Below are 25,417 nucleotides of genomic sequence, written 5' to 3'. Positions count from 1 at the left end.
TGCATTGTCTGTGCTCGGATTCTTCTGTGCACACCGGCAATTTCACTTTTAGTGAGTAATGCAAGAATTGAGGGCGCTGACTTCCCATGTAATCGAAAGTTTCTGTATAACATTTGACTCCAAAAAACTTCACTATGAATAGCCTCCTGTTGACTGGAGACCTTACCGATATCTTGTCTGTTAATACATATTCTGTATATTGTATGTATTGTATACTGCACTCTTACAATACAGTAAGCTAGAGAAAAGAAAATGTTATTAAGAAAATCACAAGGAAGAGAACACATACAGTCCTGTGCTGTAACATCTGTGTATGAGTGGCCCCGTGCAGTTCAGACCCGCATTGTTCAAGGTCACCTGTCCGCTGGAGAACTGCCTGCATATACGGGAGACAGAAATAGGTTCATTGCAGCACTATCAGTAGTTGTAAAATACCAGAACTCCTCGATGTCCATCGAAAGTGGTAGGAGAGTGAGCTTAATGTCTCCACACTGTGGAATAAAACTTAGCAGTTAGAAGAAGGAGGTAGAGCTGTGTGTGACCAGGGATCGCAGAACCAGCAGCGAGCCAACACTTGGGAGCGGTGCATGTGATGTGGCGGCATTTATAGGAAGTTTGAGGACATGCGCGAGGGTACCTTGTTGTGTATGGATACGCATGGCGTAATAGTCCAAGAAATACTTGTAAATGAAGACCCCAGATTCAGGATAGTGGTCACATGTTTAGCGTGAGGAAAGGGAATAGAATGTTCCGCAGGGGAATCCACTTGCAACAGTTTATGGGGGGAAAAAGGCAGATAAGACAGAATTTAAAGATGTGTCTAAAGCTAGGAGGTGAGAGCATGGGCACTCATTATATCCATCTCTTTTTCTTCTTATATTTGAAATACTGTATGTGCACATAATTAAGGTAAGTACGTGGAGATAGCGTAAAAGCAGCAAGGAGAGAGGCAGTGTGACCCCTGGAGTCAAGAGGCATGGGTCTGTCCTCTGCTTCTTTGGACTCTGGCCCTTAGCACGTTGCTTTACCTCTGTGAGCTTGTGAACTCATCTCTAAAGTAGGGATAATAATACTGCAGGGCGCCTGGGTGGCTCGGTCAGTTAAGTGTCTAACTCTTGATTTCAGCTCAGATCTCAGGGTCGTGAGGTTGTCGGGCTCTGTGCTGGGCATGGTGCCTGCTTACAGTTCTCTCTCTCTCCCTCTGCCCTTCCCCTCTCCCTTTGCTCACATGCACACTCTTTCTCTCTCAAAAATAAAACAATTTAAAAAAATAGTATCTCTATCCCAGTTTGTTAGTAATTAATAGCAACCCTAAAGTGCATCTTATAGCTGTGGATGCAGAAGTGCCAAGAACTGGGAATAAGGTCTGAGCAACAGCAGACGTCATCCTTGCCTTTCCAGCACTGTGGAGTCTGGTGGGCGAGGTAGATCATCAGTTAATCACACGCAGAAATGTAAACGACACCTGTAATCTGTGTCTTGAAAGACAGGTGCAAGTGTGATTCCTTCTAATAGGGGATATTATGGACTGCACATTTGTGTCCCCCCAGATTCATATGTTGAAACTCTAGTCCCCAACGTGATGGTATTTGAAGATGGAGTCTTCAAGAGGTAGTGAGGTCTTGAGGGTGGAGTCCTTGTGATGGGATTAGTGCTCTAATAAGAGACAGGAGAGATCTTGTTTCATGCCCCCTCCTATGTGAGGAAAACAAGAAGGGGCTCTCACCACAACCCCCTTCTGACACGCTGGCACCCTGATCTGGCACGCATGTGAGCTGGTTGGGGAGGTCCTGAAAGGCTTCCCTGAGAAGTGCCTTAGGGCTGGGCTTTGAAGAAGAGCAGGAGCTCAGTAAAGAAGAGAAGGTAGCATGCTCCAGCCCGCAGGCACAGCCCTGAAGTACTGCCAGAGGGTGCACAGCCAGAGAGGGAACCCAAAGGAGGCCAGTGGAACGGGGTGCAGAGCTCCAGGGGGAGGGGCCGAAGACGAAGTTACAAAGCTACAGGCCAGCTGTGCAGCACTCTGAAGGCCCAGCTGGGTGATATGGGGAATGAGAAGAGCAGTGAAAGACACTGTCCGGTAGACTAGAGTCCCTGAAAATCAGGGTGAACGGAAGACATTCTTGAAGGATGGTTTGGAAACAACTAGAAACAATGGGGCATTGTTAGGAAGTCTTACAAACTGATCTGTGGAAGGGCCCAGAGTAATCAGAGCAATCAGAGTTTAGATGTGCTTCTTAAGACAAGAGTTGAGAGGCGGAAAGCTGCATCCACAAACCCGTGGGTAGTTTTTTGAAACATCTGAGATTGGAAAAGAGTTTTGGTCCTCCCTCCCTTAGTCCTTTGTGCCAGTAGCTGTTCACCCTAAGGGTCATCATCTTTAAATATAATAGAGTGCTTTGTTGTTCACTCTATTATATTGCCTAAGTTTACACTGTTACACAAACTTGGAGTTAAAGCCTAGAATAAATAGCAAACAAATACCAAAGAACTTAACAGTATTCTAAATAGAGGGTTTGGGTATAACCGCTGTTACCAAAATGACAATGCTATTCCTACTCATTGCCACCCCCAGGTGAAGTGCTTAATAACATTAATGTTTTAAGTGTTTTCCAACATTCATGAGTTAAACAAATACTTGTTGAGGGTTCACTGTGTCCCAAGCACCATGTGTGGTGGGCGATTGATGGATGAGTTTATTGGTATGCTGCTTCCCAAGATCACTCCTTTCCACCCACCCTCCCTGTGGAGCTGCCTCCCTCCCCCACTTTCTGAGTCATTTCCCGTGTCCTCCAGCAATAAAGGCAGCCAGAAAGAGGAGAGAAGGGGAGAGGGTGTGGGCTAGGCTCCAGACACTGGTTAATAAGAGAAATAGATCTCAGTCCTCATTGGTCACATTTAGAGGATGCTAAGGAACCAAGTCGTTGTGAAAACTGGCAGGTAACAGGAGAGAATCAAGGACTTCAAGTATAAGTTAAAAAAATAGAGACGTACAAAGACAAACATTTTTTAATACACATTTGACGTTAAATTCTGTTATAGGAATGGACCTTTATTCAACTGGTTCCCAGTTGATGGAGAATGTGTTTCTATTTTCACCTCTTCTTCCTCCTCCTTCGATAAATAGAGAATGGTGCAACAAATGTAGTTGTTTGTATTATTTTGATGAACTTTAGGTTAGTCATAGGGTAAATTGTGGCAATGGGATTTCTGGGTTAGAGGGTATTTTTAAAGGTGTATTAAAAATATTAATAACTATTACTGTGTTTCCTCTGGAAAGGTTTACTCACTGTCAGCGCCTACAGGGCTGACGGTGTGCACCCCCCACACCGATCGTTTGTCCGCAGGGGTGTCAGCAGGCTTGGATCTAGCCTGGGTGGAAGGAAAAGTAGCATCTGACTGTTTTGATCTGAATGTAACTTAGTTATCAGTAAGTTAATTTGCCTTTATTATTATTATTTTTTTAATTTCACATTTTTTGGCTAATGCTTTTTATTCAGTTCTAATCTGGAGTCCTTAAGTTTAACGCTTTGGTTGGCTCTGGGGTGCCCCGTGTCTCCCGTTACACTTACAGCTGTGTGGCTTCTAAGTTGGTACAGCGGGTGCTACAGAAAGGTCTTCATGGGCGCTCTGCTCTGTGATGAGCTTTACGGTGAATCATATGATATTCTCAGCACAGATACTCTACGTAAGAGAGATGGGACTTACAATGAGCAACTACAGCACTTTCTGGGAAAGTATTTTGGTAAACTCTGAAGTCATGTAGAAATAGAATGTTACACTTTTATAAGTTTACTTTTGAGAGCAAAACCTTTAAGTGTTCTTTTTAATTCTTAAAAAGATCTTTTTATTTTATTTTATTTTATTTTAAAGATTTTATTTTTATTTATTTGAAGAGATAGAGACAGCCAGCAAGAGAGGGAACACAAGCAGGGGGAGTGGGAGAGGAAGAAGCAGGCTCATAGCGGAGGAGCCTGATGTGGGGCTCAATCCCGTAACACTGGGATCACGCCCTGAGCCAAAGGCAGACGCTTAACGACTGTGCCACCCAGGCGCCCCTTTTTATTTTATTTTTTAAAGATTTTTATTTGAGAGAGAGAGAGCACATGTGTGGTGGGAGGGGTAAAGAGAGAGGGAGAGGGAGAATCTCAAGCAGACTCCCCACTGAGTGTGAAGCCCAACTCAGGGCTTGATCTCACGACCCTGAGATCATGACCTGAGCTGAAACCAAGAGTCAGACGCTTAACCGACTGAGCCACCCAGGCGCCCCCTGATTTTTAAAAAGGGAGCTTCTGTACTCTTGAAAAATTAATTTCAGGAAAGCTGATTTGTGTCCTTTAGTATTAGCTAGCATTGTGATTTTATGTATAAGAAAACTAAGTGTAAATACTTGCTTTCTGGAGTATAAATAAAAGCATTTTAATTACTGTATAAGATTTTTAATTTCTGTAAAATGCAGTTGTCTGAATTTTCCCCTATAGATCACAAAGAATATTTGAAATACAAAGTCATTTTTTTAGGACATTAAACTTATCAACAAAAGGAGAAGACAAAAAGCAAACTAGTAATACTGTAATTTCATCAAAAATGATGAGATTGATATCCATGAAATACATGCACCAGAATGCTGAGAGAGCATCCCGGCTTTGGGATCACAGGTGATTGTTGTATCAGTGTTCGTGCTTTTCTGCGCCGTCCGGTGTTTCTTCAGTGTGCACGCACTGTGTCCGTCACCAGAAGGAGAGCGGACGGTATTTACTTAAAATCACTTCTGTGACGTCTTCCCATGTGAAGGTACGCAGTCCTCCTCAGCCTTTCTAGCAGGAGAAGGCTGTTTGTTCCAGAGAAGCACGGAGGTTTTCCAAAGAGAGGGCAACACTTTCCTGTCTGAACTACTCCGGAATAAAGCTGTTCTGGGGCAAGTGTAGCTTTCCTGAGTGTGGAGAGGGGGCCGTACGGCCTTCTAGAAGAGCCGCAGGAGAGCGTGCCAGACAGGAAAGCTGGTTTGAACTCACTTGACTTCGAGAACACTCATGGGCCTGCTGTGTCCTACTACAGGGAACTGCTCCATACACTGTAGCACTATTGACGGAGAACATTCCCATTGTTCACATCCATGGATTTTAAGGAAGGAGCGGGATGTTCAGACAAGTGCTTCTATCTTTTCTTCTTGAAGTTCTCCTTACAGTGCTGAGGGAGGAGCCACTTTTGTGGCTCCGTCGTGGGTTTATTGACAAAGTCAGCTGGCATTGGGGTATAATTTGAGTTTGTAAAATTAGCAACACAGTATTTTCAGTCATTGTACCTTTGGTTTTGGTTTAAAGGAAAAATACTGCTTTGACACTCTTTAATTCTAGATTTTGGAAGGGACACAAAAGATGCTCCTATTTTGGAAAGAGTAGACAGGAACAGATTTTTGAGTGAGTGCCTTCACATATATTTACGTGGGTTTATGTATCCAACATGTACACGTGAAATAAGACTATTTTACCAAATTGAAACGTTTGAGAAGGTGGTTAAAGGAAATTTTGAGGTGTGGGGACTTTAATAATTAACATCTAGAAAAACGACTGCCTGGGTGGCTCAGTCGTTAAGCGTCTGCCTTCGGCTCAGGGCGTGATCCCAGTGTTCTGGGATGGAGCCCCACATCAGGCTCCTCCGCTGGGAGCCTGCTTCTTCCTCTCCCACTCCCCCTGCTTGTGTTCCCTCTCTCGCTGGCTGTCTCTCTCTGTCAAATAAATAAATAAAATCTTTAAAAAAAAAATTTAGAAAAACAGCATTTCCTTCTTTTCTATAGAAGTAGAACCTTGACACATCTTAAAAGGAAGCACTATATGAGCAAACAAGGAATTGTCTGACTTCCTTCAGAGACTGACATGGAGAATTTTCAGCTTTTCTTAATCTTTTCCATCATGGTCTCTTTACCATATGTGTTCATGTCGTGAGATAATCAGGAATAAAATACTTGTACGTTGCAGATCATTTAAGATAAAATGTGCATTGCAAATAAATATAACGTTATTTTGTAATGATTTTTCTCAACTTTTAATGTTTAGCTTCTAAATTTAATTCCTCCTTGCAGGCGTGTGATTTTCTCTTTACTACTCGAGGGCCATTCCAATCATCTGCACCACAAAGGAGCGTTTTCTCTTGCTAGTGTAGTAATCTGGGAAGGGCAGATATTTGGAAGAACTCCAGTCCAGTGGCAGAAGGAGGAGATTGACATCTGGTGGGATCTTGTCTTGTCTGCCTTACATTTGAAATTATCTTTGTCCAGAAAGGGAAGAAGAAATACTGCAAATTTGCAGGTTAATGCAAAGGGGCCACATTTTTCTCTTTCTAGCTTTGTGAGTGGACAAAACTATTCTCTGTATGTTTCCTTTGTTCTAGTTTTAAAACTTCCTACGTGTTCCAGTTTTAGGGCAGTTCCCATTTGTCTGACTTGGCTTTCCATGGAATTTGACAGAACAAAGAAAACATTTTATGATGAAATTACATAAATTCCTTGTGTTTCTGTGACAGGCCAGATTCACTGGACATAAATGATGATGGCAACAATTGACAGTATGTTAAACATCAGCTTAGGGGATCTGTATAGATAACAGGAAACTAATATACAGTGGAGAAATTAAAAATATCAGAGAAGATAAAAAAGATAAGTTTTTCAAAGGAATTTTTCGGAAAGAATGTCAACGTCTGTCATATGTAAAGGCTTTACCGAACTAGGTCAGATTATGACTGGACCAGCCTTTAGGAAAGATGTCTGTGTCCGTACAGCAAGAAGACTTGCAGGAGGGTACCGCTAACTAAAGGAATGCCGGTTAAAATAGGGCAGGAGAATAATTTCATGTCTTTTAAACTGTCATTTTTTGCTTTTTAAAGAAGAGAAGGCCCAGTCCTGATAGTCAGGTTGGAGGATGCGGAGGGCAGTTTAAGCACCATAAATACGTTCATAGCCTCTGGTCCGGCAATTCCAAGCATAAGCATTTATCTTAAGAAAATAATTTAAAAGACTTAGACACAGCTGCAGAAATAGAAACCTTTTCCTGCAATAGAAACCTTATTTTTCCACCTCCCACAGTCATTGTTTAGTGACAGAGTGTGCGGGAGTTACAAGACATAGTCGCTCAGCCACAAGCACGCACAGGGCTGTTAATCTACAGATGCACTTGTACACGCGCTTGCACGAGGCTCGCTGGAAGTACAGCCACGGCTCTGGAGATGGGCAGTGTGGAGGGTCACGGTGCTATATTCATACAACGAACCTGGACGGTATGCTAACTGTGCTTGGAGGTAGACAAATGCCAGATGCACTTGTGCCACCGTGGGGGATAGTCACACACCGTAAGGGGTTAGGGGCTCTGATTGTAAGGAGAGCCAACAGAGTGATGGCTCTGAAGACAAGGATCCGTCGTGTCTTTCTCATCCTGGTGCCCCAGTAGAGGACCTGTCCTGCAGCCGGCTCTCTGTCAAGGATTCATGTTTCGTCCATCACTCTTTTCTCTAAACTCTGATTGCTGCAGCGGGCTTCCAAACTCCTGCCAGGTGACTTCACCAGAATCACTTGAGCCATTTAAAAACATAAATGCCTAGGTCTCTGTTCCCTGGAACTCTTACTCATCCATGTGGGCCTATGTTTTCCAAGTTTTACTATGAAATAATTTTAAACCTTCAAAAAACTTAGAGGGGCACCTGGGTGGCTGAGTCAGTTGAGCATCTGACTCTTGATTTCGGCTCAGGTCATGATCTCAAGGTCCAGGGATGGAGCCCCGGGTTGGGCTCTGAGCTCAGTGTGGAGTCTGCCTGAGATTCGCCCTCTCCCTCTGCCCCCCACCCCATCCCCATTCATGCTCTCTCTCTAAAATAAATAAATAAAATCTTAAAAAACAAACTTAGAGAATTCCCCTTGACCCTTCACCCAGCTTTTCTTCATGTTATCCTATGTAACTATAGCACAATTATTAAAACAAGGAAACTAACATTGTCATAATACTACTAACTGATCTATAAGCCTTATTGGCATTCTGCCAGTTTTCCCATTTATATCCTTTTTATGGCCCAGAATCTGATCTAGGACCCCACATTGCACTCAATGGTCTTGTTTTCCCAGTTTCTTTGAGTGTGTGAGGATAGCTCCTTAGTCCTTATCTTCCATGATGTTGGCAATTTTGAAGAGCACTTTTTTTTTTTTTGGTAAGTGTCTCTCAGTTTGGGTGTATCTGATATTTTCTCATCATTAGACTGAGGGTATGCATTTGGGGCAGAAATACCACAGGAGAGAAGCTACACACCTGTTAGTACATCATATCAGGGGTATGTGATATCACTAAGTCTTACTACTGGGGATGGTAACTTTGATTTCTTAGTTACAATTGTAACTTCCAAGGGTTGTCAACCCTTAGTAACTTCCAAGGGTTGTCATGAGGGTATGAAAGTATACACACAGTGTTTATCAGAACTTTACTCTGTAAAGTTACTATTTTTTCCTTTGTAATTAAGTATCTTGTGAGGAGATAACTTTGCAAATATCCTGTTTCTCAACAAAAATTGCCATTAGGCAGATAGCATAGTAGTAATTCTTGCATCAAGTGCATCTGTGGTTTGAAGACTTTGCAAATATCCTGATTCTCATCAGACCTCTGTGACTCTTGCCTGCCACAATTATTACTATGGTATTTACTTAATTTTTTATTTCTACTATTCCTTCCACATGCAATAATTGGAAAATGACTATAAGGAAGAACGGTCCCTTTTCCCTCATTTACTTATTTATGTCAGTATGGCTTCCGAAGTATTTATTTTACTCTGTGGGTTTTCATCCAATACGATCATTAATTTATTTTCCTGCTCAGATGGTTGCAGCCTTGACCATTGTGAACTCCTTTGAATTAGCTTTTGACTTTCCACATTTTTTTTAGCACGTTTATACTTTGAGACATCACAAGATATTCTAGGCTCGTCTTCTGTTTTTCCTGCAATGGCTGTAGAGCTGCAAGGCTTTCTTGTACTGGAGACTGATATTTAGAAACCGAGATCAGGGTGCTGGACATGCTCCCTGCTGCTTGGGTGTCTTTGCTTGTAGGCCCTTCCAGCTGGACTGAGCTAGTGAATACACCTACGCATGTTAGCACAGCTGCACACATTTGTTTCAGTATCTACGTACCACTGACTCAAATCCCGTAGGACTGGGTTCTTTCTAACGTTGCCCCCTTTCTTACTGGTAACTTGTTTCTCCAGCAGTGAGAGACTTGGCTCCCATTATAATACATTTACTTGTTTGTTCAAATCTTGTAGACACAAAAAGCAGTGACTCTAACTATGGGCAGTTTTGTCCCCAAGGGCCATTTGGCAATGTCTGGAGACGTTGTCCGTTGTCACACCTCGGGTGGGGGAGTGCTAATGGCATCTGGTGAGGACAGGCCAGAGAGGTCCTGACCCTCCTACTGTGCCCAGGATGGCCCCACAACAGAATTAAATGGTCCAAAATGCCAGTAGTGCCTACGTTGAGAAACCTGGGGCATCAAACAGTTTCAGAATGGGCAGCCTGTACCCCTATGAAAAACACATTCTTTGTGTAGTTACTTTTTCTTTAGTCTTAACAGTATTCAGTCAAAACAGTGTTACTGAGTTTATTAGGACCAGTTCCTTCCTCCACGTCCTTCAGTGTGGTTGTGATGCACTCATCACCCCATTAGGGGCCTTTGTTACTGTTGTACTCATTTTGGGGTTTGGTTGATTTGAATGTGTGTTCTAAAAGTCAAAGCTTATCCAAAAGTGTGGATCTGTTTTTACAAGTTCGCCAGATGATTCTGATTTTCACCTTTTTTCCAGAACCGGTGGTGTAGCTCATGGGCTTTGAAGTCAGATCTGAATTTACATCCAATCTCTTATCAGGTATGTGATGTCAGGTAAGTTACTTTCCCTTCCTGAGCCTATACTTCCAAGGGTTGTCATGAGGGTATGAAAGTGTACACACGGTGTTTATCAAAATGTCTGCACAAAGCGGGAGCCCAGATGAGAGCTGTGTTCATTCTTTCATGTATCCATTTAACAAATACGTTGTATTGCTACTATGTACTTCTTCCCCAGTGAGACAAAACAACTAAGACCTGGCTCTGCCTTTGAGGGGCTCACGTTTTAGGGGGACTCTTGGCGGTTTTGCAGAAAATACAGTGGCCATTTCTTACATTGATGTGCAGTATAAGAGACTAAGATGAAAGTAAATCATGATTTTATGGAAGCTTTTCCTAGAAGTCCTAACGGGTGTAGACTGTGTATGTATATCTCTGGTGAGCTATCGTGATAAAAAAACAGCAGTCTAGAGAAATAGATCGTTATGTGTCTCCGTCTCTCTCAAAGAGAAGCCATTGCAGCCTTCTAGGGATGTCTGTGTCAGACTGTACGAAGGTGAACTCTCTAGTGAGCACCTGTAGGCAGGTGTTCGGAGTTCTTGGATGCTAGGCATTCAGGTGATTTTTAAAATATATGTGTAAACGTTTTCAAGCAGTGCTTCTCAATTTTAGTGTGTATACAGATCATCTGGGGATTTAGTTAAGCAGAATCAGAGTCAGTAGATCTGGACTTGGGCCTGGGACTCTGCATTTATAACAAGCTCCCAGCAGATGTAGCTGGCTGTGGGTCACATTTTGAGCAACATGAGTTATTGCATGACTTTGAAATCATATTTTCTGGCTTTGAATCCTAGTTCTTCAACTTACTAGATGTGTACCTCTTATTAGTGATTGATTTCACTCTGAGCATATTGCACCTCGAGGTTATTAGCTATTGAAGTGGATATGTTGAGCATAGCAACATTCTAAATTCGCGGTACGTGAAGACAAACCTCTAATGACTCACTGGTGGAATCGAAAATCATGATTTGGTATGACAGTTAAAGATGTGCTTCTTCCATTTGGATCCACATATTATCTTTGAGATTTTCCTTCCCCATGGTGACAGCCACTAAAACTAAGTACCTAAAGAAACTGAAATTAGGACCAGAGTTGTGTTGTGTTGTGTTGTGTTTTTTAAGTAGGCTCCATGTGGAGCCCAGCTTGGGGCTTGAACTCACAACCCTGAGATCAAGACCTGAGCTGAGATCGGGAGTCGGACACTTAACCAGCTGGGCCACCCAGGCACCCCTGGTTTTTGTTTTGTTTTGTTTTAAGTAAGCTCTACCCCTTAACGTGGGGCTTGAACTCACGACCTGATAACAAGAGCCGCATGCTCTACCGACTGAGCCAGCTAGGCGCCCCAGGACCAGAGGCTTAAAAAAAAAATGTGTATATATATACACACATATATAATAACACTGTTCTCACTGTGTTAATATGTAAATAATAAATAAAAATGTTTTAGTGAAACGGTTTTTGAACCCTCAGTATATAAAACAATCATGTATTATTTACATTGTCCTGTTAACAAATTTCTAATTTGTGTGTTTTTGAATTTAACGAAGTTTTTGGTACAAAAGTACATTTCTGTAGTTTATATTCTAAATCAGACCTATGTGCTCAGGAGCACAAGGGGTGGAAGAAAAAAGTTTTGATTTTACTGCTATGTAGCGGAGAAAAAATGCCTTTCTTGAAAACAATAGTGAGGGCACATGTGACTGGTTTGCCACGTGGACTAACTAAAGAGCCCCTCAGGGTGTTTCCAGGGTATCTGACACTGGAGATCACTCCAGGTAGTTTAGCTGGAATTGGGGGCCCTTCACTCGGAACCAAATGTCTGGCAACCCAACATCCCTCCCCTCCCCAAAACAGAGGGTAAGGGAGCTCAGAATTTAGGTGACAAATTAGTGTATTACATTAATTAAATGGGACTGACCTAGTCCCAATTAACGAGAGTTCCAGGATCTTCAAAACAAAATAAGTATTAGAGGTTTATGGCGTAAGTATGAACGGATTAGCCCACACTGTGGCGAGATGAGCTGCCTGGGGTCTCCCTTGTTCTCGGTCTTTGCCTAGACATTTCCTGCTACCTGAGCCACAGTGCTAGGCTTTTTGATCTAGAAACTTTTACACTCTTAAAATTGGTTGAGGACCTCAAGGAGCCTTTGTTTATGTGAGTTACAGCTATCAATCTTTACCACAGTAGGAATTAAAACAGAATTTTAGGGGATGCCTGGCTGGCTCAGTTGGTTAAGCGTCTGTCTCCAGCTCAGGTCGTGATCTCAGGGTCTTGAGATTGAGCCCCGCCCCACCAGGTCAGGCTCCACACTCAGCAGGGAGTCTCCAAGTTTGTGTCTCCCTCTGACCCTCCTACTCATGCTTTCTCTCTCTTTCTCTAAAATAAAGAAATAAATCTTTTTTTTTAATTTAGTTTTTTAAAGGGAGGTGTTTCAATAATTGCTTTTACTTTTGTTGGTTTTTTTTTTTAAGATTTAAAAAATTTTTTTATTTGAGAGAGAGAGAGACAGAGCTCAAGCAGGGAGAGGAACAGGGAGAGGGAGAAGCAGACTCCCCGCTGAGCAGGGAGTCCGACATGGGGCTTGATCCCAGGACCCTGAGATCATGACCTGAGCCAAAGGCAGACGCTTAACTGACTGAGCCACCCAGGCGCCCCAAAGAAATAAATCTCTGAAAAAAAAAAATATATATGTGTATATACACACACACACATACACACACACAGAGTAACATTTTCTGCAATGAAGTGATTCCTAATTCGTGTTACAAAATTGAATAGATCCTGTTTTATGCCATCTCACGCACACTCAGCGTGATACTTCAAACAAAGTGCACCATGATGTTCTGGTATGTTCTGCCCGATGAGAAAGTGTGAAAACCCCTGCAGCGGGCAACTTGGGAGGCTCTGTTTAGGCTTCATCTGCTATGTGTGATGTCGCCTGTGGAGTCCCTCCCTCTCAGCTGTGGGGAGACCTCTCCAACTCGGACACTGGAGCTGATGCTCACGCTCCTTTGACGTTTCTCCTCCAAGTTTTCCTGATGCTGGTGGCACTGAGAGCGAGGGGCTGGGTCCTCTAGTTGTGAGTGCTGGGAGAACATCAGAGGCAGGACGGGGAGCAACGTTCCCAGGGAGCAGCTGCCCGATTCAGGTATTTAATAGCTCAGAAAGTGCATGCTGAGCACCTGCTATGTGCTAAAGCACTGAAAAGGTCTGAAAACCCTAAGCCTTAACCTTTAGAGAAAGCCACACTGGCGGTAGGAAGACAGTGCTTGGATTTCTCTGGTAAATAACGCCTGCATTTCTTCCTCAAGGAGGACTGACTAGGATAGGAGGCAGCTGAGCACAAACGTGGCTGGCTGGAGGCCAGCTCTTTGAAGTGCCTGAACTTGTGGAGACTCGGTCTGTGGACCCAGCGGTAGAGGAAGCTGCATCTGCTTTGATGTCGGAACTGTTGTGAGACCATCTGAGCTTGCGCTTCCTTTGAAGAGAGTGACTCCAGGCAATCTTGGTGTACATGGGGCCAATCAGGTGACCTAGAAAAGCCTAGAAAGAAAAACCCTCTGCCAGAAGGGAGTTGAAAATAGCTGCGGGTTATTTGAAACATCGTGTTTACTTAAAGAGTTTCGAGAGAGATTATTTGGAGTTAATCTAGTTTCCCTACAGGCAGAGGGTAAGTTGCTGAAGAGGATTCCTTGCTCCTCCTGGGAAGGTGGGCCGGCTGTGGTGTGCCCGCTGAGGCCTCTGGGCACCGCCTGTGTCCTTGCAGACGTTTCTGGGCGGATGAGTGCACAATTCTGCACACACTGTGGTTGAGATGTTTTAAATTAAGGGTTTCGAGTGGAAAACGTCCTCACAGAAGCTGACAGCGGATGGTTCTGTTCAGAGATGCGGAGTTATCAAGTTTCTCTTTCCCGAGGTCAGGTTAATGGGAAATCGGAAACCAGAAGCTGGTTGGTGTTACCCTCTCACACCTTAAAACCTTGCTTGTTAAGACAGGAGCATTTTTTAAATACTTGTTTGAATACGTGAATTACAAGCCTTATTTTCCTGCAGCTTGTCATCCTTCAGAGTGGCTGTTCTGATCGTAGCCAGAGCATCTGGACGTTTCTCAACCAGTTGAGAGCAAAAGAAACCTGTCGGAGTATTTTCTTCTCCCATTACTCTGACACTTCTAGGTCAAAATACTTAGTAGTTTCAGGCCTAACAGTTTCCTAAACTAAGTCATTACTTACAAATACCACATTGGTCTTTAAGAAAATTTTTAATCTTGTCTTTTAAAAATTCAGTTTATTTAAACTAAAAGCAACAACTACTTTTCTCCTATCCTCTGCCTCCCCCACCTCTGGCAACTACTGGTCTGTTCTCTGTACCTGTGAGGTTGGGGTATTTGTGTGTTCGTTTTAGATTCTGCCATTAAGAGCTATCATATGGCACGTTTCTCTCCCCTCTGTCTGATTTATTTCAGTGACCATAACACTCCTCAGGGTCCATGCTGTTGCAAATAGCAAGGTTTCATCCTTTTTTATGGCTGAGTAGTACTATTACACACACACACACCTCTATCCATTCATCCATCGACGGACACTTGTGCGGCTTCCACATCCTGACTGTTGTAAACAATGCTGCAGTAAACATGGGGATGCAGATATCTTTTCAAGTTAGTGTTTTCATTTTCTTCACATAAATATTCAGAAGTAGCATTGCTGGATCAGAGAGTAGCTCTATTTTTAATTTTTTGAGGAGCCTCCATACTGTGGTCCACAGTGGCTGCACCAGTTTGCATTCCCACCACAGTCCCCCTTTCTCTGCATCCTCACCAACACCTGTTGTTTTTTATGTTGTTGATTTTAGCCACGCTGACAGGTGTGAGGTGATACCTCCCTGTGGTGATTTGTGTTTCCCTGATGATCAGTGATGTTGAGCATCTTTTCTTGCGTCTGTTGGCCATCTGGATGTCTTCTTTGGAAAAATGGCTATTCAGGTTGTCTGCCCATTTTAAAATCAGATTTTTTTTCTTTTGAGTTGTGTGAGTTCTTTATATATTTTGAATATTATCCCCTTATCAAATGTATGATTTGCAAGTATCTTCTCCCATTCAGTAGGCTGCCTTTTCGTTTCGTTGATGGTTTCCTTTGCTTTATTATTTATAAATATCACATTGCTTTTGTTTTTAATATTTTTGTGCTCAGAATAATGATGTCTTTAAGAATGGAAACAGCTTTTGTCCTAACTTAGCAGGTGGGAGTGGGGTTCGGAGGTCACAACAGCAGGAAAGTGACACTGTTGACCCTTTATTATCCGATTGTTCCAGTCGCTGATCCTGGGTTTTGATAGGGCCTCTCCTGGGGCCTTGGCTGCTTGGTCTTCGAAATATTGATTATGGAACTTGAAGGAGTTCATAGTTTGGGGTGGATTTGCAAAGTGGGTCTGCCTGAATGTGAGAAGCCCAGTTGTTTCATTGAAGACCATTCCTAGTAGATGGTTTAGCTTTATGGACTTACCCAGAATGGTCACAGCGTGGCTCTCCTTGAGTTTCCCCCCCTCACTGCTGAGTGATGTGTGTGCAGCACAGAGAAAGGCCACTGGTACAGTTTGATCTCAGCTGGAGAGGCAGTCACAGTGAGCCCCCCTGTGTGACACAGGCTGCTGCATGGGCATGAATGGCACAGAGCAGGTCCTTACATGCGTTTATGGTATTTACACACATGTATGGAACAAACCATCTTGGAAAGAGTAAAATTTCAAGCCGTTACATGTGTTGGACAAGCCAATCTTAAGAAAAAGAGTTTTTTAAAGTAAAATTTTTCGTGGTAGTTTATTTAATGAAAAGAGTTAAAAATTCTACTTTTGGGTTTTTTTAAAAGATTTTATTTATTTATTTGACAGAGAGAGAGCACAAGTAGGGGGAGGGGCAGAGGAAAAGGGGGAAGCAGACTCCCTGTGGAGCAGGGAGCCCGACTTGGGGTTCCAGGGCTCAATCCCAGGACCTTGGGATCATGACCTGAGCCGAAGGTGACTTAACCGACTGAGCCACCCAGGTGCTCCCTAATTTATTTATTTGTTTGTTTATTTATTTATTTATTTATTTATTATTTATTTATTTAATTTATTATTTTTCTTAGTTAAGTTTTTTTTCTGAAGCAAGGGCATGCTTGGTGGATTGTATTTTCATGCCCACAAGAGCAGTAGGGTCTCTAAAATGTTGAGTGTTTGGCTGTTTTTATTGTTGCTATCCATTGAAGGTAACAGGCAAACCAGAAGGTGTTCTAGCAATCCTTATTTTCTCCCACAAACTTCCACAACATCCACAGGGCTAACTTTTATCAGAACTACAAACATTTTGAAGTTTCTTTTTATGTTATTTTAGTGATAACCTTATCTTGAATCACTGCTTATGTTCTGTGTTTTGGTGGGTTTTTGTTGTTGTTGGAAAGACTTCTAAGAGATTTCTTAGTTTTTTCGTTGTCTACTTGTTTATAGCCTTGAAACCTTTTAGATAAGTAGTTTGGTTTTTTCTGAGATTCTAACTCTTGTTAAAAATACATTTTATACTTCGAGTCATGTTTTTCTGATTATGGTATGTTTTGGAAAACAGTGTCAGGATCCTTTCTGAGGTCAAGAATTTTTACCTTAAGAATGAGGGGAGAAGAAACGTCAAAATCCAAGTAAGCAAGTATTAGATGTCTAATCCCTTGAAAACCAGAGTTCTGTTTGGTGTCCAGTTACCTTGTCTGATGAGCTGATTAATGGTAGGGGGTCTGTTTTTCCCCAATAAGTGCTTTTCTGCAATTCCTAAAGATTGCTGTGCAAAAGGAACTCCTTTGAGAGATTTTCTGATGAAAGATGACAGAAGGCAAACACTAGCACTTGGGACACTATCTCTTATTTGTGTGGTACCATTTTTCTTCCAAATACAGTTTTGAATTGGCTTATCATTTTTCTCAGAGTCATAGCCATATGTTATTACAACTATATGAAATGTATGTGCTTTGGGCAAAAGGCCACAGGAAACATAGAAACAAGGAAAATCCCTGTTCTGTTAGAAACTTAGGATAATGGGTAAAAATAATTTTTAAAAATTTCGCAATGTTACGGGGCACCTGGGTAGCTCAGTTGGTTGAGCATCGACTCTTGATTTCAGCTCGGGTCATGATCTCAGGGTTGTGGGATCGAGCCCCATGTCAGGCTCCACGCTTCTCTCTCCCTCTGCCCCTCCCCCTGCTCACTCTCTAAATAAATAAATAAATAAATCTTTTAAAATTTTTCTTAATGTTGCTAGAATTACCTCAGCAATATGTAATAGTCTAAGGAAGACACTTTTCATTTTTGACACTCTTGAAAAAAATATTTTGGCCTTCTCCATTTTGCTGTTTCAGAGCAGAAGTCTTAAGAAAGTACTGAAAAGTTTTATCTTCAGTCCATAAATTTAAATCATTTTGAAAGCAGTCATACCTGAGAGCTTTACCTTTTGAGTTCTCTTGTTGGCAAGCATTCTTAAATTTTAAATATCAGCTGGAAAGCTGAAGTAAGTTGATGTTAATGTATTATTACTAAACAAGATTTCCTTTAATATATAGAAGGTTACAATTCTCAGACTTTTACTGTTTTTAAGTGATTATGGCATCCTTATAATGAACTGCCTGCCATATTGAATAGGCTCATTCAGTCATTTATTCAACACGTAGAATTCTCAGTTGCTTTCTGTGTGATTGTGATGTCGCACGCTGGAAACACAGTCAGTAGTGGGCAGAGCAGTCCTGGGTTCTGCTCTTAGTGTTTATTGATGTGCTAGTTCACGGCCCATGGGCCATGTACCTGGCACTGTCCTACAGGCTAGGGTCATGCTCCCGTGGAGGAAGAAGCAAGCAATAAATAAGTACATAAATAGGTGATTAAGTTAATTTCAGATAGGGATCAGTGCTTCAAGGCCAGGGAGAACTAACTGTGGACATGGACTGATCTATTTTATAGCCTAGAGATGCCATTACAATTGATCACACAGATAAATACGATAAATGCCACGAAGGAAGAATGGAGTGAGACCATGTAAGTGAGGGAGGTGGGGACTAGTCTATTTTGAGGGAGACAGGGAGGACTTCCTGGAGGAGGTGACGTTTGAGCTAAGATGTGAATGACGACTAGGTGTGTCAGTTTCCGAGGGGCTGCTATATGAAGTGCCACAGACTGGTGGCTTACGCAATAGAGATTTATTGTCTCACAGTCTGGAGACTAGAAGTCTGAGATCAAGGTGTACCTTCGGAGGTTTCCAAGGAGAATCCTTCCATCCTGTCCCCTAGCTTCTAGTGATTTGCTGGCAGTCTTCAGCGTTTCTGGCTTGTAGACACATTACCCCTGGCTCTGCCTTCATCTTCACATGGGCATTCTGTGTGTGTGTGTGTGTGTGTGTGTGTGTGTGTGTGTCCAAGCTTCCCCTTATATCAAGACACCAGGCATATGAGCTCATCTGAAGAAATTACTCAGTATCGACCCTATTTCCAAATGAGGTCATTCTGTGGTGTTGAGGTTGGGACTTCAGTGTTTGAATCTGGGGGGACACCGCAACTCACAACACCAGCAGTTGGCCAAGTGAAGAAGGGGAAGAGGAAAACCTTTTTCTCCCCAGAAGCTAGGACAGCATGTGAAGGTCTCGTGTTGGAAAGAAGCCTGGCTCACTTACAGACAGACTTGGGAACCAGTGCAGTGAGGTGGCCCCAGGACATCCCATGTAGGACGGGTGCAGAGGCCGCGTGGGCCCTGAGCATGGCCTGGAGGAAAGCGGGATTGCCTTCTCCAGGTGCTGATATCCAGCAGACAGAAGTTTGTATCTGTTGGTCAGGAGCAAGGCTGCGGCCGCCGGGTAAGACCTGGGGGTTGGGTGTTCTGGGTCAAAGTTCGGTAAATTCACTCAGAAACAGTGTCTCAGGTAGAAGGGCTGGGCTCCTTAGAACCTGAGGAGAACCTGCATTTGAGGAAGAGGTCAGAACAAGCAGCCCACAGAAAGGCAGAAAGAGGTACCGGGATGGAGCCCTGCTCAGAAAACTGAGTCAGAGGACTGGTTAGTGCAACAGGTGCTACACGAAGTCAAGGAGGAGAGCTGAGGTCGGAGGTCAAAGACCAGGCTCTGTAGGAGGTGAGAGTAGAAACCTGGCTGTTGTGTGCTGAGAAGAAGCAGGAGTAAATCATTAGGAAGTGTCTTTATTTCATATAGTTCACATTTATACTACAGCATAAAAATATATAGTAAATGTATTGAGCACTGGCAGTGGAGGGGTAAGGAAGGCAGCACCCAGACGTGGTGGCAGACGGCACGATTGGAAGCCGAGAACAGGAAATAAGTGGGGGGGGGGGGGAGGGGGTTGGACGATGAAGATAACTAAGAGAAGGGTTTCCTTGCATAATTTATGTCCTTTTTCCCAGACCCCAAATGGTGGGGAAATCAGGAAAATAGGGGAAATACTGTAACTCTCCTGTAAGAAAAAAGGTTTAGCAATGAAGGCAGAGATTGCTGATTCAGAGGGTCCCACTGACATCAAGTTCTGAACGAGAGCAGGAAACATGCATACAGGTGTCATGGGCCAGGGTGGATGTTCCTGGGAACCCGGACAGGTTCGTGCAGGAGAGATTCACCCTCTCCCTTGGGGCTGTTACATGTATTTGTGTGTGTTCTTAGCCATATCTGCTGCTAACAGTGAGTCATTCTTGCAAACGAAATAATTATTTTTTAAAAAGATTGTATTTATTCATTTGAGAGAGAGAGAGAGGGAAGCAGGTAGAGGGAGAGGGAGAAGCAGACTCCCTGTTGAGCAGGGAGCTCGATGTGGGGCTCGATCCCAGAAACCTGGGATCATGACCTGAGCCGAAGGCAGCTGCTTAACTAACTGAGCCACCCAGGGACCCCACAAAATAAGTATTAATACGTTCATTCACATAGTTCATCACTTTGTATGAATCTAGGGAGTGGCGTTCCAAGAACTAACAAGTACTCACACAAACTGGAGGCTTGGACCTGCGGTTCTGTGTCACGCCGGTTCCCCTCTAGGGGATTCAAATGACGTTATTGGAATGCTACCTCGTTATGTTTGTTGATGGTTTCCAGGGCTTGATACTTGCTACAGGCTGCAATTATTGTCAATACTTGAGTAGAACAAATGCAGAGAAGGTGAGTGTGGCTGTGGGATTGAAACTGATCTGTAATCTGAATTTGCAAAGCAATACTGACTCATTGGCAAAACCAAAATCAGGACAAGCAGACAAAATAATTCACGTTAAAAAAGGAAATGGGTGTGGAATTTGAGAAACAAAACAAGTAAATAAAGAAAAAAAAGGGACAAAGCAAGAAACAGACTCTTAGCTCTAGAGAACACACTGCTGGTCACCAGGGAGGAGGTGGGTGGGGGATGGGGGAAGCAGGTGATGGGTATGAAGGAGTGCACCTGTTGTCATGAGCACCGGGTGACCTATGGAACTGCAGAATCACTGTATTGTACACCTGAAACCAGTATTGCACTGCATGTCAACTATACTGGGTTTTAAGAAAACAAAAAACGGAAATCAGTTTAAATGAAGCAAAATACACCAGAATGCCCAGCTTGGAGATCATACCATCTGTGCAAAATGAAAGAAATTTTTCTGTGTCTGGTCATTTGTCATGAAACAGAGATTAAGACTGTCACTCTTTTGTGTGTTTTAAAGTTTTCATTTAAAAAATGATAACTTTTGGGGCACTGGGTCGCTCAGTTGGTTAAGCACCTGAGTCTTGGTTTTGGTTCAGGTCATGATCTCAGGGTTGTGAGATTGAGCCCCAGTGGGGCTCGAAGCAGGACCTACTTGAGATTCTCTCTCCTTCTCCCTCTGCCCCTACTCCACTCACCCCCTTTCTCCCTCAAAAAAAATGATGACTTTTGGGGCCTTTGGGTGGCTCAGTCAGTTAAGCATCTGACTCTTAGTCTCAGCTCAGGACTTGGTCTCAGGGTCATGAGTTTGAGCCCCATGGTGGGTTCCACGCTCGGTGTGGAGCCTACTTGAAAAAAAAATGATGACTTTTATGTATCTTTTCATTTTTAAATGATTTTGTTGGACATTTGTGTTATGTTCATTTCATTTACTGTTTTCTATTATTAGATGTCTATGAGGTGTACAGATCATTTTTACATGTTATTGAAATATATAACAATATATTGGTTAATAATAACCATGCCTTTGTTATTAAATCTCTTGTGTTACAGTAAATTTCTGAAATTTTTAATGTAAGTCTATCTTGGAAAAATTATTCACTGTGTATAACTTCTGTCACTTGTTATTTTAAACATAAATGTATGAAAAATACAGACTAACGTATGGTATTGAGAATTCTTGGGGATTCCAGTTTCTGGTCTAAGATACGTCAGGGATTCACCACCTGAGACACTGATTTGACCCAAAGGCTAAGATGAAGGACACAGGTAGAGAAACCAGCACCTGAGTGGGGACACCTCTTCTTTCCTTTTTTTTCCTTCCTGGGAAGGAACAAAGGATGCGTGGAAATGTAGATGAATTTCGAAATCTAAAAGAGGCTTTCTGTTTTCTCTCTAAAGAAGGAGTGAACTCATCCCTCTTGATTATGATGGGCAAGCAGGCTGGCCTGGGCAGCCAGGGCGGTGTGGTTATAGTTCGGAAGAGCTGACCAGGGATGAATCTGAGAGAGCACCGTCCAGTTGAAGGCCAGGGGAGGCATTTTGGGGAAATTCTGAAAGGCTTAACTGATGACCCTTTGTGGAGCTAACCCCCTTGGTGCTTTTTTGCCTCTACACTCATTCCAAATAGTTAACTGAAATAACAGTCTACTTAGAAAACTAGTTCAACACATTTTAGTGTTACCTTGGCTTATATTTATTGTTTTAAAAATAAGCGATCTTTTTTTTTAGGATTTATTATTTATTTGAGAGAGTGCGTGTGCATGTGAGTGCTTGCAGGTGTGTGCCTGGAGGGGAAGGGCAGAGGGAGAGAGAATCTCTCTGAGTGCAGAGCCTGACACGGGGGCTTGATCCCATGACTCTGAGATCATGGCCTGAGCTGAAACCAAGAGTTGGATGCTTAACCAACTGACCCACCCAGGCGGCCCAATAAGGGATCATTTTTAAAGAACACCGAAATACAAACTTTTGCCATTTTTCTCAATCTGTTACTATTCCTTGTTGAAGGAATACATCAGCATCAGTGGTTGGCCCTGGTTCTGACTCCTTATACCAAGACAGAGGAAATAATGTGCAATTCACCTCTTCAAGAGAGCATGATTGATAGACAAGCAGGTAAGTAGAACAGAATAAAGAGTCCAGAAATAGACCCACACATATATAGCCAACTGATTTTTCAACAGAGGTGCCAAAGTCATTCTGTGGAGAAAGACTAGCTTTTCAGCATGTGATGCTGGCTTAACTGGATCTCTTGGGGGACGGGTGAAATAACCTTGATCTCTGTCTCACGGCAAATACCAAGGTTTTTAGAAAATTGATCGTAGACCTAAATGTTGTAAAACCTAAAACCAAAGCTTACAGTGTACTTGGGGTAGGCAGAGATTTCTGTCTTAGTCCATTCAGGCCCATGTAACAAGGTAGCACAGGCAGGGGCGGGTTACTGAAAACAGATTTCGTATCTCACAGCTCTGGGGGCTGGAAGTCCAGGATCAGAGTGCTGGTGTGGTCGGGTGAGGGCCATCCTCCTGCTGGTGAAATTCTCATTGTGTCCTCATGTGGCAGAGGAGCTAGGGTTCTCTGTGGACTTCCTTCTGTGAGGGTGCTAATCCCAGTCGTGAGGGCCTCATCCACATGACCTGACCACCTCCTAGGGCCCCGCTTCCTAATACATCACATTCAGATGTAACAATGAATTGGGGGGGTGGACACAAACATTCAGACCATAGCAACTTCTTAGGACAAAATCACCATTCATACAATTTAAAAAATGCTTTGATAAATTGGACTTCAGGACTGTACATGTTTCTGGCCTTCAGAAGTTACTATTTAAAAAATGAAAAGACAAGGCATGAAGTTGGACAAAATATTGGTAAAACAATGTGTGACAAAGAGGTTGTATCTAGAAGATTTAATGAATTTTTACAATACAATAGTAAGACGATTTTTTAAAAATGGGCAGACCTGAAAAGACACTTCAGTTATTTAAAATTCTCAGCGAGGGGGCTCCTGGCTCTCGATCTCAGGGCTGTAGATTCGAGCCCCATGTTGGGTGTAGAGATTGCTTAAAAATAAGATCAAAAAGATAAAATTCACAGCAAGATACCACTTAGAGCCAGCAGAATGGCTACAATTAGAAAGACGGAGAAGAACAAGTGTTGGACAGAAAGCAGAACGAGTGGAACATTTTCGACGGGCGTGAACGTGGCGTCATCGCTAGCACGACAGCCAGTCTCTGAGTAACCACACATGCAAGTCCAGAGCTGGACGCTGACCCAAAGCAAGGGAAAACAGATGTCCATGGGAAGACTTGTGCATGAACGTTCACATCAGCTTTATTTAGAATCCACAAAAGCTGGAAACAACCTACGTGTGTATCCGCAAGAGAACGTGTAAGTGCAGAGTCGGGAGACAGGCTAGAGGGTGCAACGTGTTCTGTAGCTCGAGTCCAGTAGCGATCACGTGGACGAGTCCACCCACTGGTCCAAACTCATTGAAATCTGTACATTTTATCGTGTGTAACTGATATATCAACAAAGCTGTTTAAAAATAAGAACATGAAATTGTGTTTTAAATCATTAAAATATTGTTAGCATCTAGTTTTATGTATTTGTTAGAAAGCATTTGGTCAGTTAAATTTACGAGGAGCCATTCTGGATTTCTCTGGTGTTGTATTAAACCTTCGAGGAGGCCGTTCCGTGAGCCGGTCATGAATAGTTTAATGCTGCACCTAATAGTTGTGGTGTGATTGAGAAATAACGAGGTCTGCCCCGTTCTCTCCGGGAGAAACTCCTTAACATCTGCAGCTCTAGCTTTCAGTTGAGTGGCTTGTATTTTAACACTCATACCAGTGTTACTAGATTTACTTTCCTGTATCTTCAGAGGCTCCAGTACTTGGTGTCTCAGTTAAACTACACGTGCCTTAAAAACATGAATCTGTTCATTTTGGATTTCCTTTCGTGAAAATACTCCACATTGTGTCGGCTGAGTTGTGAGAGTGCGCATTCTCCCGTCTTCATCTTCAGGCCCCAGTCAGCAGCGCCCACCTGCACCGTCCTGCTCTCCTGCCTTGTGTCTGTGTGTCCTGCACAGACATTGTTGGCATCTGATTTTCACTAGCGCAGTTCTTAGAGGAAAAACATAAGCTTGCTTATGAAATGGTCTTCTTTGTAGAGTTCTGGTCACTTTTCTCCGGGGTTGGTTGTAGCTTATAGCACATGGAAGAAATTTAACTGCAGGGATATAAACATGTTTTTGAGTGGAAAAACTCTGTACCAGTTGATGTATTATAAAAGTTTAAGGCAGTATCAAAATGTCTTTTTCAGAGGCGGTGAGGGGAATTATTTTTAAAAGACCAAGCTCACACAGCAGTTGGGGAAGGGACGCACATACGGAAGTATCAACTTGGTTTTTATGTGGCATAGAATGCTCTTTGAAGAGGAAGAGTGATTCTGTTGAAAAACAAATGAAACTTCTTAGGTAATTTATAGCTTTTGAAACCTTTCCTGTTTAATTTTTGGTTTAATAATAACAAAAAATCTTTTCAATTAAAAAAGTGCCTAATACTTTAAACCATTTTCTTTAAAGATTTATTTATTTCCTTGAGAGAGAAAGAGTGAGAGAAAGTGAGAAAGAATCTCAGGCAGACTCCCTCCTGAGCACAGAGCTGGAGGTAGGGCTCCATCTCAGTACGCATGAGATCATGACCTGAGCTGAAATCAAGAGTCAGACGCTTAACAGACTGAGCCACCCAGGGGCCCCCTAAACCATTTTCAAACGTGGCGTCTCTCGTGAGCTCCCCAACAGCCTGCTGGGGTTGGCAGGGAAGGCACAGTTTCCATTTTTAATAGATGCCGTGTGAGGTTGCATCCAGGGTTAGGTTATATAATACACGTTATATTACTTTCGTTCTCTTATATCTCCTGATATCGGAGCTTGAATTTTGGACTAGTTTAAATTAAACAAACCAGTTGGCGTACTTGGGCCCTGATCTGGTTTATCTAAGTACATAACTAACGCTGAAATAGTTTAACTTTTGTGACATTTAATCTTTGATGCTTCTGAGAAAAGATTTTAATATCCTTTTAGAAAATAAGTTGCAAATACATTTTTGAGCAGCTTCTATTTGAAATAACACTTGGCGTGAATACAGTCTTACTTTTTCAGTTGATTCGTACGATAAGGCCACAAGAAAACCAAAGTTCACAAGAATTATGTTTCATACAGTCTTTCCACCGCCTGGTGCTGTCTCCTGCAGTTTTCAACCTGTTAGTTGTAGGGGGTAGAAATCAAGAAAATAGAGTCTTCAATTCTAACGGTAAGAGGAGATCTATAACAGT

General features: G+C 42.7%; 1 protein-coding gene across 8 annotated transcripts in view; it reads left to right on the top strand.

The window, feature by feature from the left end:
- DISP1 (dispatched RND transporter family member 1) overlaps positions 1 to 25,417 on the top strand; it is a 174,313-nt gene that overhangs the window by 69,060 nt on the left and 79,836 nt on the right. For 4 of the 8 annotated variants that reach the window (XM_044387957.3, XM_026509474.4, XM_057315337.1 and 1 more), the window contains exon 2: positions 9,829 to 9,905. In XM_044387957.3, the coding sequence (XP_044243892.2) occupies positions 9,899 to 9,905 (7 nt within the window). In that variant the 5' untranslated portion in view covers positions 9,829 to 9,898. Of the gene's footprint in view, positions 1 to 9,828; positions 9,906 to 25,417 lie in introns of those variants that run through there. The other 4 variants (XM_026509467.4, XM_057315335.1, XM_048225207.2 and 1 more) reach the window with 2 other exon arrangements.

This window comes from Ursus arctos, unplaced genomic scaffold (genome assembly GCF_023065955.2).
Source record: "Ursus arctos isolate Adak ecotype North America unplaced genomic scaffold, UrsArc2.0 scaffold_2, whole genome shotgun sequence".
NCBI classification, from domain to species: domain Eukaryota; kingdom Metazoa; phylum Chordata; class Mammalia; order Carnivora; family Ursidae; genus Ursus; species Ursus arctos.
Note: the sequence above shows the minus strand (reverse complement) of the source record. Positions and strands in the feature narration are given on the sequence as shown.